We start from the raw sequence: 12,220 nt of genomic DNA on the forward strand, positions 1-12,220 counted from the left end.
CCTCAATGGGGGGAGAATGTTCGTACCCATGGCGCTCAACCATGAACAGCACCCAACAAATCAAGCAGTAGCCAAGTTGGGAACAGTACCAGGCGCTCAGTAGCACCCACTGCAGATGAGAATTGCTGATCAGCATATTATATGTCTCACTAACTCACCGTCTCACCGACTGCACGGCAGTGTGCCGTACCTGCCTATGCAGTCAGCACAGTATGCAATGTCAGCCGAGCAAGCTACGCACTCTAGAATACCTACTCTAGAATAAAGCTTATTTCACTAATAATTACACTAAACTTCCGTGTTTCAAGAGTATATAAGCATGTATAAATTTAAGACCAAATCAGTTATCAACGCAACTTATAACTCCGCGGTTCCACCTCCGGGAATAGAGCCCGTAATCCTACACTATCTCAACTAGCAGGTAACCTACGTTAGCTCAACATCAGCGCAGTTACAGCACCGTCTGTGGTCCGGCATCGTAGTAACCATCGTTACCATTGACGCGACCCGATCGTCCTGCCATCAAAGCGTCCCCGTGCTAGCGACAAGTGCTCATTACCCCCTTGTCCCGAAGCGTAACCCAGAAGTGTATACTTCGGTTAGGCACAAACAATGTATTTGTTTTTGGTTTGTTTACTATTTAATTGTTAAACCACTATTAACCTAGATACGTTCACGTGAATTATGTTTTTTGCTATTGCAGTAGTAAATAGTTAATTAAAAATAGTTATCCTAACGTAAAGTCTTCGACACACGCAACAAAATTTCTACAATGTGCTATTTGTAATTTCCAAGTGGGTCTAGCGTCTCGTACATCTAGACTCCCAGTCTAGCTTCTCGTACACCTACACTCCCAAGCCAAAGCCTGAAAAGTTAAGACTTTTAGTATTACGTATATTCTCCAACATTTTAATATACTTCCACACCAGCTGGAAGTTGTCTACCATTTTTTAAAATTACATACCTATTTCTTCTAAACGTAAGGGTTTTGCGTACGTAAGAATAACTATTTGGTGGGTTAATTTTACTGTTTTATTGGTCAATTTTACCAATCGATTTTTTGTGCGTTAATAGGGCCATATAGATGGTGATATTTTTTCGCTGTATAAAATCGAAAAAAAAGTATTTCCAGAAAAAGAAAACTCAGAAAACCATAACTTTGTCAAAACTGAAGACATGCTCATGAAAGGTTTATGCAATATTTTTCGAAAATAACACAATAGTATGAGAATCGTTAAAAAAACACACGTTTTTGATCTCTTAAAAGATGCCCTTATTTTGTCTTCGAGCTTGTTTAGTGTCGGTTTATTGCTAACTTTGCAATGTTTATTACTAACGCGTTGATTAGGATCAGGTGGTTGAGATGACCTGTAAGTTGCGAAAATCATTTCTCTCCAATATTTTCCACAAACAAATACTTTTAAATACAGCGAATAAGAAATATTTTAACTTCATAGCTTTCCCTCTTTGACTTTGTCCGCGCTTAAGACAGTCTTTTTAACGGGTATCCAATAGTCAAGGGTATCGACTAAAGCGTTTTCTCTTGTTCTTTGACACCGACATTTACTTTTAGGGGTAAAGTTGGTTGGAAGAGATTTTTGTGACATCCCTGATGGAGTTATTCTTCAAACTCTTCCTGCTTCCTGCGTTAGAGTGGGCGTGGAATATTAGCATAAACTTGCGCTCCATAGCTTCATTATGGAATCTAAATCTGAAATCTGGACTCTCTTTCTCTCATAGTTTCCGAGATCACAGGCGGTCAGACGGACAGACAGATGGCTAGATTGACTTGGCTAGTGATCCTGATCAACAATATATATACTTTATGGGGTCGGAAACGCTTTCTTCAACTCACCATTTTAATTTTGTAGGTCATGGGTTACCTAATAAGTATTCCCAAATTTTTCCGGGTGTATGTTGGTTCTGTCAAACGCCACGTCCACTCACACGGCCACAAAATGCAAAAACTAGTGGCGCCCACATTATAAACAAGGAAGAACGCTATAGTCGAGTACCTCGACTATCAGATACCCGTTACTCAGCTAAATAGAGATATGCAAGCAGCAAAGCGAGATTAAAATGCGCCACCTACCGGCGGAATACAGATTTAAGCGTTATGGGCGTTAGAGTGGGCGTGGCAAATTTTTTTTTAAGTCAATCGATAGGTATTGATGAGAACAATACATTTCAGTTAAAATTTTTATTCTAGCATCAAAACTGTAGGAGCCACAGTTTTGGGCGGTTTGTGGGCGTTAGAGTGGACGTGGCACTCTGCCAAGAATCTACATGTCCAATGCCAATATTCTAGCTCTTATTGTATCCGAGATCTCAGCGTCCATATGGACAGACGGACATTGCTAGATCGACTCAGATGTATCCTTTTTGGGTCGGAAACGCTTTCTATTATCTGTTACATACTTTTAGACGAGTTTAGTATACCCTTTCACTAGACCAGTAACGGGTATAATAAATGGAAAACTTAACGTATGCTATTATATATTTAAATTCGCCATCTGCAGGCCAGCTCCTATTCGCAATATGCAGACATGGTTTCATCGAATTCTGTAGCATTTTGATTTTTAATGTCTAACTAACATGTTCCGCCTATTTGAATGATTCCAGCACTTCAATATGCCAAATTGGCCTCTTGCCAAATTTGATATCGAGGCTGATAATGCGAACTATTCGTGCGTGTCAACAGGCAATACAGTAGGTGCTAGCATCAGGAGTCGCACTTATTTTGGCATTGAATGTAAGTAGAAATATTAACGCTCAAGCGTTAGCATATCCATAGCTGCTTAAAATCAAAATAATTTTCCAATAGACGCTCCTGAAAATATTACGGTTTCGGAGAACATTGTGTTTGTCCAAGAAGATACCATACCAGGACGTGTAATATGTAAATCCCGAGCTAACCCAGGTATTTTTTTATTTTTTACCTATGTGTATTCATTAATTATGTGTCAAATCTACAGAACCTTCTTATAAGTGGTTTTTCAAAAATGAAACAATTGCCAATGGAAATGCATTAATTATTAATAAGGCAATGGAAAGAAAAGATAATGGCACTTATACCTGCCTTGCCTATAACAAGCATGGCACCAGTATTGCTGAAACTGTAATCGAAGTGCAATGTAAGTATAAAGGTTGTGAAAGATATACGTCGATATTATATTTCTCTATTATTTCATTATTTAACAGTTAAACCACGCTGCGAAATTGAGAGAAGAGAAATTGATGATCAGGACACGCTTATTTGCACTGCCTTTGGAAATCCCGTAGAGGTAAGTTTAGTGAATAGACGAAACAATATAGAGAACGAAACCTAATCTATGCAGGGGTGACACACGTTTTGGTCCGATATTGTTTTTTTTATAAGTCAAAAATAAAAATTGTCCTTTTAACTGCCTTTCTATGAAAATAAAAAAAGTAGATTATGAGCTTGTGTGAACCTGCCACACAATTTGTTGCCATGTATCGGTCCAACTTTGTCCTATAGATTTCACTCTCTCGATTTCGCAAAATCAAACTTGGAAAAAGTCCAAGCGGCGCTGTGACTGCGTTCGATGTTGTGGAGAGAATGACTGTAACTTCCAGAGGGAGGTGGTCAGAGAATAGTTGACTGCTCACTTTGAAGTCTTTGATAGTTTCTATCCGGTTCCGCGTGCCATACATACATAGGTCGATGGTGGACCGAGCTTCACCTCTCATAAAAGTGTAATCCCCCAAAAGATCGCTTTACGACGTTCCATTGACCACCGTGAAGCCAAACAGCTCGATCAAGTTCATTAGGTGCCGGCCATTGGCGTCTGTCACTTTGTCTTTGGCATTACGGGGGAGGGAACTGTGTCTAACTGGTGGTCGAATCCGAGAAGTTTAGCTTCTCCCAGCCTTTCGTTACAATCTCTATGATCAGTGCACTTTTATTTAATCAAGCATGGCTTAAAACCTGGTATAACTTCCCAGAATCTCTTTCTTTATATTCTATTCGTGAAGTTATTATACCCGTTACTCGTAGAGTAAAAGGGTATACTAGATTCGTCGGAAAGTATGTAACAGGCAGAAGGAAGCGTTTCCGACCCCATAAAGTATATATATTCTTTTTTTCTATTCAGGATCACTAGCCGAGTCGATCTAGCCATGTCCGTCTGTCCGTCTGTCCGTCTGTCTTTAAAAAATTAAAATTTTAACTGAAATGTATTGGTCTCGTCAATACCTATCGATTGATCCAAAAAAAATTTTGCCACGCCCACTCTAACGCCCATAACGCTTAAATCTGTCTACCGCCGGTAGGTGGCGTATTTAAATCTCGATTTGCTGCTTGCATATCTCCATTTCCCTTTGGTCCCTTTAGCTGAGTAACGGGTATCTGATAGTCGAGGTACTCGACTATAGCGTTCTTTCTTGTTTTTTTATTCCATATATCATTCCACCACTTACTCGTCCTCTGGCGCTGGTTCGGATGGCGGGCACCCATCTAAGAACAAAGGCTTTAAATTTGATTTCGACAGCATTCAATTTGGTTTAATGAAATGTTTCAGACAGAATAAAAATTTGAAGCGACGCAATGTATTGAAAGTAATCATTATATAACCGTACACTCAGAAAAAAAATCAAGTATTTCGTGCTTAAACCTAGTATTTTCGGTGTCAAAACTTCGCCAAGCATGGAAAATACAGAACGCGAGAACAAAATACTACTTTCGAGCACGAATTTTCAAGACCCAAAATACTAGATTTAAGAACCTTTCGGTCTTGAATCTAGTATAAATAATTCTTAAATCAAGTCATATTTGCACTAAAAACAAGAACGATTTAATAATAAAGTAAAAAGTTGCAGGCATGATTTAAGAACGAATAATTCTTAAATCAGTATATAAATATTATGAAATTAAAATGAGTTTTTATTTAATGCTAGTAAGAGAAATATGTATTGGAAACTGAAACGAAATAATCGGGATATATATAAATAATAATAATATTTTAAGTTTACTTACGACTTGCCGCTCACGGGCATTAAAACTGTCTAATTTTTGCGCCTTATATACCGAGTACTTTCAGAATAAACAGTTGGGAATTATTAGAGTTGGCAGACATTAAAAATCCAAAAAGTGCTCAATATGAGAATTTTTTGAGCACGAACGTTCTTAAATGTTAAGCATGCAATTTTTCTTAAATCAAGGCTGTTTGTACTTGTTTTTAGCACGGTGTTTTTCCCTGAGTGTATATAACCGTATATTGAGATCGCGGGTAGATGGCGCATTTCAATCTCGCTTTGCTGCTTGCATATCTCCATTTCCCTTTTGTCCCTTTAGCTGAGTAACGGGTATCTGATAGTCGAGGTACTCGACCATAGCGATCTTCCTTGTTTGATTTTGGCTTAGGAACGCATAATTATTGTGAGACATTTCCAAACTGTTTCCGTATATTTTGTTTTAGCTGGTTTTCATTGCCACATAAGACCCTTATTATTATTAAAGGACATCCAATTTCCGTCTACGTTGATACTGTCGCTTTGGAATTTGACTTTAGTTTCCCTGCGAATGGCCAGAAGAAACTTTTTTAGCTCTAGAAGAGCCACTTTATTGTTTGTTTGCTTGCTTGTTTTTCCACTGTCAAATCTTTGTCAAGGAACACCTAACTTCCACGCAATTTATGGCCATTCTTCAAAATATTCTCCGCTTCCTGGGACTCACATTCCACTAGAACTATCATTTTGCCACCCCGCTCATTAAGCTTTCGCACATCGGAAACCCTTGAACCCTTTAATTGCAGTTTTTTTCAATTAGAGTTTTGACAGCAGTTTTCATCCACCTTCAGACCTTTTACAACTACATTTGTTTTCTTTTGTTGTTCTAGCAACATATTTATGGTTCGCTTATCTGCCGAATATTTAAAAATTCAAAAAATACGTTCCTAAATTCTTTTTGTTGTATTGTGTGACTAAGTGCCAAAAATAATTAAGTAACATCAAGTAATATTTGTTCATAATAAGTTTAGGTCTTAAGTATTAATAAGGTAAGAAGAATCACAAATTGAGTTTTTCATTTGATTTTAAAGAAATATATTTTTTAATTAATGGATACTGGTTTTTTATATTCCTATGTTGTTTAATTCCGATTAGAACGCTTAATTTCAGCGTCACTTCCGATTACACATTATTTGTGAGCGATACTTCTTTCGCTTGCAAATAATAATAATTGTTTTTAATAAATATTTATAAAACCCATTTATAACAAGAAAGGAAGTTAACTTCGGCAAGCCGAAGTTTGCATTTAATTTTATTTCGCATTTAATTTTATCAAAATCGGACGACTATATCTTATAGCTGGCATAGGAACGATCGGAAAATTGGTAGGAAAATAATATGAAACAAATTATATCTTCGTTGTTTTTTGGCATATTATCTTATGCTATTGGGAATATAATTTTTTATATTTTTAAATTTAATAAATCTAACTGCAAGGGTATACAAACTTAACTTCCTTTCTTGTTGTCTCCTAAATCGACTCGAAACGCTTTCCCCAGAGTGGTCTCTTGAGTTTTGGGAACAGCCAGAAGTCACACGGAGCAAAATCAGGCGAATGCGGTGGTTGCAGAATCGCATCACGCAAACGATGCACAGCGATCAAATAACATTCCTTTTTAACAGTTTGGGCGGGTGGAAGAATTTTATAGCGCACAACACCACGAAAATCTAAAAAAACTGTCATCGAGATTATTGGCCTCGCCTTTAACACGGATTTGCTTGATTGTTAGGTTGTTTCAGGTCGTAAGCATACATTGAAGCTTTTCATGATAGTCCGGAACCATTGTTTCACACTCCTTAAGGCAAGGAATTTTTTGGAAAAATCAAAAAATTCACTTTTGGTCGTTTGGTAAACACAAGCGTACATATATTTCTGATAATAACATTGAAATGAAATTTGGACCAGATGTCAATAACAGTCCTGCCAGCTTAAGAAAAAAGTAACTAAAGTGTTAGGCCCGCGATGCTTAAATTAAAAATTCACCTTACTTTTTGCCTCCTGTATGTTAATGCGGAGACAATTTGCATATAAATGGCCCCCGATTCCCCTCATTAATTTATGCGAGTTCCAGGACAATTAGCAAAGTTCGTAAATTAACTGAATTTAATAGGTTTACATAGATGTCATAAAAATGTCACGATCATGTTGTGATTTTGTGTACGTGAGAAAGGTCGCACACTTGACCCCCAAACCAAAATCACCACCATGTGACAGTATTGATCACGTGACCTTTTCCTCATTATGAGCAATAAATATTCATGTCAGGTGTCGTCATGTGCGTGTGGACTTTTCACACAGGTATGTGTTCAATAAATATTTGTGAAACTAATTAGGAATTAAAAAAGTCCCAAAAGTCGACACACTGTCGTCCTATGAATGTCAAACTGATTACAAATTTAAAATAGCCCCAAAAAAACTCACAGGCTAATGTTTCTCAGATGTGTTGGCACACATGTGATTCCGTCCCAGAATCATTAACTGAAAAGAGTAATAAACATGTCACCTCACACGCAAAAGGCGCAACATGATCATACACCTATTTTACCAAAACATTGACTTATGATTTCTAATTTCCTGGCCAGCATAAAAGGGCATAAACAACAACCAAGATGCACGATCACTGATAAGATCATACATCTCAAGACCATTGATAAGGGCTGCATCAGGCTGTTGTATAATCTCTTAAAGCCGTAAAACCTCAATTTAATTACAATTAAAATGTCGGAAGTATATTTTGTGGCTAATTATAATAATTCTTCATTTATTTCGTTATTGTAAACTTGTTTCATTATCCATTTTCCATTTTAGTGTACTCTTACCAACCTTTCTATGATATACAGGTTATTATCCTTCGCGCCAAACGCAGATTACGAGTAACGGGTATAATTATTAGCTAACACCACTGGGAAAATCGAAAAAAAAATTTGTAGATATTGTAAAATTTTGAAATTAAAATATAAAATTTTAATAAAGTACTTGCATTGTGGAATTGGTCCTTGGGAAAACCACAAAAAAAGCGCCAGCTTCCAAACAGCCTTATACCAACTAATAACAGCTCCCAAACAGCTAGTGAACAACTAAAAACACCTTGTGAACAAATAGAAAACCACTAGGCCAGTCCAAACAGCTCTATTATCAACAGGAATTTAATAAATTAAATAAAAAGATTCTGCTCTCCCATCATCTGACAATTAGATACTTGGGCGGCCCGCAAATGTGAGACTTATTTCAGACTCAGACCCACAATCTGCCACACTGCCCAAATTTTTTGTATTGGACTTTTCTTTTTTTTATTTTACATGTTGTTTTAACCTTGGATGAAAGTGAATTGAGTTTAGGAAAGGAAACACATATAAATCATTGATTACTTATCAAACAAATAAAAAAATAACGTTCGGAGCCCAACCCTAAGGTTTCGGTCAAATTTTATGAACGAGCGTTCATGAATTGTCAACAAACGGGCTTACGCGCCAGAGAAGTATATAAATATATAATATATATTATTTATTATATAATTAAAGATCTGCACCATAAGTGTATTATAAAAAAAAACTTTATTTAATTCACTTTTACACTGGTTACAATATTTTGGATTGGAAGAACACCGACTAGCTGTTGACAAATCTCAAACTGAACTCACTGTCTAACTCCTATTTGATTTGCGATCATACCTCGGTTTTGAGCTTTAGAGCTTTTTGTGAGTGGGACTTATTGCTATTGAGTGACTTTCTGAATTTAGACTTTGGACTTCAGACTTGGGTCCCGAAATCTGAGTATCCTGAACGTGCCGATATTCTGAACAGCGGCTCGTTCTAATTGTTTAGTCTATAAACTATGGTTTTTGTTTCATGGTAATTTTCCTCCGGCTTGTTTACAATTAAATTTGGATTTTTATTTCTTAGAGGGTGTCTCGAGGGTGACTGCATAATGTGAGTATGTATGTGTGGGTGAGTGGACATGTACATATGTACATACAGTTGCGGCAACAAAAATAGTACCAATGTGTAGGCAATTCTTCTTTGTGTTACAAAATGGTCATTTTTTGCAATATTTTTATTCTGTTTGTAAGGGCAAGTAGGGTTACATTTCTTTTAACTAAAATAAAAGTGGCTACGCCCACAATGCGGATGGTTTTTAAAACTTCGAAACATTTATTAAAAAAGTACCAAAAATATGCGGCAACAAAAATAACACTATTAACGGTTTTCGGCTTTAAACTTCATTTGCTCAGATTTCATGGCTGTTTTTCGTTTTGTTGTATTAAGAATAAGTACTACTAAGTGAATTGGTAAAATACTGAATTAAATGGTGTTCCCAATGGGTCATTAAGCGGACTGTAATGATAAAAATAGAAGGACATTTAAAAAGCTAATTTACAAAGGCAATGCAAAAGATAATTTAATATAAATCGTCGAATTATTTAAAATAATGATTAGTAGTTACCTAAAACAAGAACTTAAGAGAATAGCACGCAGTGCGAAAGCCGCAATGACCCCATAACTGTTAAAAAGTCATGTGCATGAATGCAAGTAGGTCCCGTTTAGGCCGCCTGTCAAGTTGAATTTTATTTGTAAGTACATAAAAAGTTAGATATAATGTACATAAATAAAAATTATGCGCTTCATGTCCAAAAAAAAAATCTCCCTAGACTGCAGAGCATGGGTGAATTTGAAGGACGAGTCTTAAATAAGGTCCACCATAAAAGGGAAACTCTTTTATGGTCTGGCGGCTGAAAATTGCTTATGTTACAAATCCAAGATTGAGTCCCCAATTCACATTTGCAAAGAATAATAATGGTGAAGCAAGTATTATGGTATGGGAATATTCTCGTACTATAATAATGGTACCATATCATAATGTAAATACATACAGGATCAACATGTTCACTTTGATAGCTCAGAAATTATGATGCAATTTTATTCGCAATACAAAATTAATTTATTTTGGAAGCTTTACCATGATTATAAGCCAAAAAAAGTTTGATAGAGAGTCGTCTAAAGTATCAAAACCCTTAAGCTTAATGTTATAATGGGGATCTTTCGAGCTCCAGAACTAAAACACATCGAAAATCTTTGCAGAAATGTTAAAAAACTATGTTTTTAATGCAAAACCGAAGAAAAAACTGCCCTTGAGCTATTTTGAAAGAGTCGCACAACAATTTTGCCAAGGAAAGATTTTGGTGTCAAGTGGCGTCAAGATCGGTTGTTGTTGTGGTTGTTGTTGCAGCCCAAGATTTAGAACAATATTTTTTTACCTTAAGATGTACAAAATCATACATTTAAATAAAAAAAAATTTCAAAATCGATTTATTTTTCATTTTTTTAAGCCTTTTCTTTAGTTGGTGCTATTTTTGTTGCCGCACAACTTTGCTACTTTTTTGATAAATGTATCGAAATTTTAAAAACCGTCAGCATTGTGGGCGTAACCACTTTTATTTTAGTTAATAGATATGTAACCCTAATTACTTTTACAAACATAATAAAAATATTGAAAAAAATGACCATTTTGTGGCACAAAGAAGAATTGTCTACACGTTGGTGCTATTTTTGCAAAATTTTTGGCATGTATACATAAACAAGTTCGTATTTTAATTATTCCAAAATATTACAAAATGTGGGCGCTGGACGGATGTGTTATGGTCGATTGTGGGCGTTAGAGCGGGCGTGGCACCCTGCCGAAACAAACTTGCCCTGCGCAGGAAGCCAAGAATTTGCATGCAAAATCTCAAAATTCTAGGTGATATAGTGTACGAGATCTCAGCGTTCCTACGGACAGACGGGCATGGCTAAATCAACTCGGCTAGTGATCCTGATCAAAAATATACAACCCTATTCAAAATTATTTTCACAACATACAATTACACTGGTCGGCATATATATTTTGTCATAGTATTCATTTGACTATCAGACTCTTGATCTATTGTAAGTACCGGTGCATTGTTCGAACTGAAAATTATGATAAAAGAGAAGAGCAAATCAATAACTGTTAATATGCAAAATATTTCGTCAATTGTGTTTTGTTTTTTCGTTCTGCTGATAAGAATGCCAGCAAGCAACGATTTTAGCAGTGGCATATATATTTTGTCATTGCGTGATTTAGTTGTTTCTAGGCAAGCTGAAAGTGTTGTTCAAGAATATTATTACAAGTTTTCATTAATATTGGATAAAGTCGATTTTTTAATATTTAAAATGGTTAAAAAATCTGAGCTGAGCGCCAAAATAAGATCGGAAATTGTGATCAAATATAACTTGGGTGTTTCTGTAATAAACATCGCTGAGGAATATAATTTGTCTCGTCAGACCATTTATTATCAAATCAATAAATATAAAAAATTTAATGATGTGATCAATGTTCACCGTAAAGGCAGAAATCGAAAGACTACAGCTCATGAAGACCGTCTTATCGTCCGTGCTTTTAAGAAGGACCCTTTAAAAACACCAAAGGCTGTGTCCTTAGAGTGGGATGAGACTGCATCCACTTCCATAAGTGAGAGAACAATACGCAGGCGTTTGATTGAAGCAGATATGAAAACATATATTGCAAAACCAATTCCTTTTATCACCCCTAAAAATAAACTAAAGCGTTTGGAGTTCGCGAAAAGATACATCACCAAGCCCGCTTCATTTTGGCGTAATGTCCTGTGGACAGATGCGAGTAGTTTTGAATTCCACGCATCTCAAAAGAAAGTTTTTGTAAGAATTAACAAGAATTACCGTAAAAAAAATGCTCCTGTGTGTCAAAGAGTAAGTCATGGGGGTGGAAGCGTAATGTTCTGGGGTTCAGTTTCATATAATGGTGTGGGAGACTTGGTTCCCATAGACGGATCCATGAATCAGAACCGATATTTAGAAACTTTAAACAATTATGCATTTCCCTCCGGCGACAGATTAATAGGAAAAGAATTTATTCTCCAACAGGACAACGCTCCTTGCCATAAGGCTAGAATGATTACTAGGTTTTTAAGAGATGTCGGGGTGGAAACTCTCGATTGGCCGCCACAAAGTCCTGATTTAAACATTATTGAAAATGTGTGGTCGCTAATAAAGCGAGAAAGAAGCACTGATCTGACCAGGACAAAAGCAGAAACCGTCACTGAGGTTACAATGAATTGGAAAGAGGTTCCCTTAAAATACCTTCAAACCTTGGTCGATTCCGTTCCGAATCGCCTGCAAAAGGTCATAGACACCAAAG

At 36.4% G+C, this 12,220-nt stretch overlaps 1 protein-coding gene across 31 annotated transcripts in view; it reads left to right on the forward strand.

Moving 5' to 3' along the window:
- Nucleotides 1–12,220, forward strand: part of nrm (neuromusculin) — a 237,903-nt gene that overhangs the window by 79,822 nt on the left and 145,861 nt on the right. For all 31 annotated transcript variants that reach the window (XR_011603916.1, XR_010654041.2, XR_010654042.2 and 28 more), the window contains 4 exons: nucleotides 2,623–2,752; nucleotides 2,825–2,920; nucleotides 2,976–3,134; nucleotides 3,202–3,284. Coding sequence is in view for 23 of the 31 variants with exons in the window: in XM_065864691.2 (XP_065720763.2) it covers nucleotides 2,623–2,752; nucleotides 2,825–2,920; nucleotides 2,976–3,134; nucleotides 3,202–3,284 (468 nt within the window). In the remaining 8 variants the exon portion in view is untranslated. The remainder of the gene's footprint in view (nucleotides 1–2,622; nucleotides 2,753–2,824; nucleotides 2,921–2,975; nucleotides 3,135–3,201; nucleotides 3,285–12,220) is intronic.

Source organism: Drosophila suzukii, chromosome 3 (genome assembly GCF_043229965.1).
Source record: "Drosophila suzukii chromosome 3, CBGP_Dsuzu_IsoJpt1.0, whole genome shotgun sequence".
In the NCBI taxonomy this organism is placed as follows: domain Eukaryota; kingdom Metazoa; phylum Arthropoda; class Insecta; order Diptera; family Drosophilidae; genus Drosophila; species Drosophila suzukii.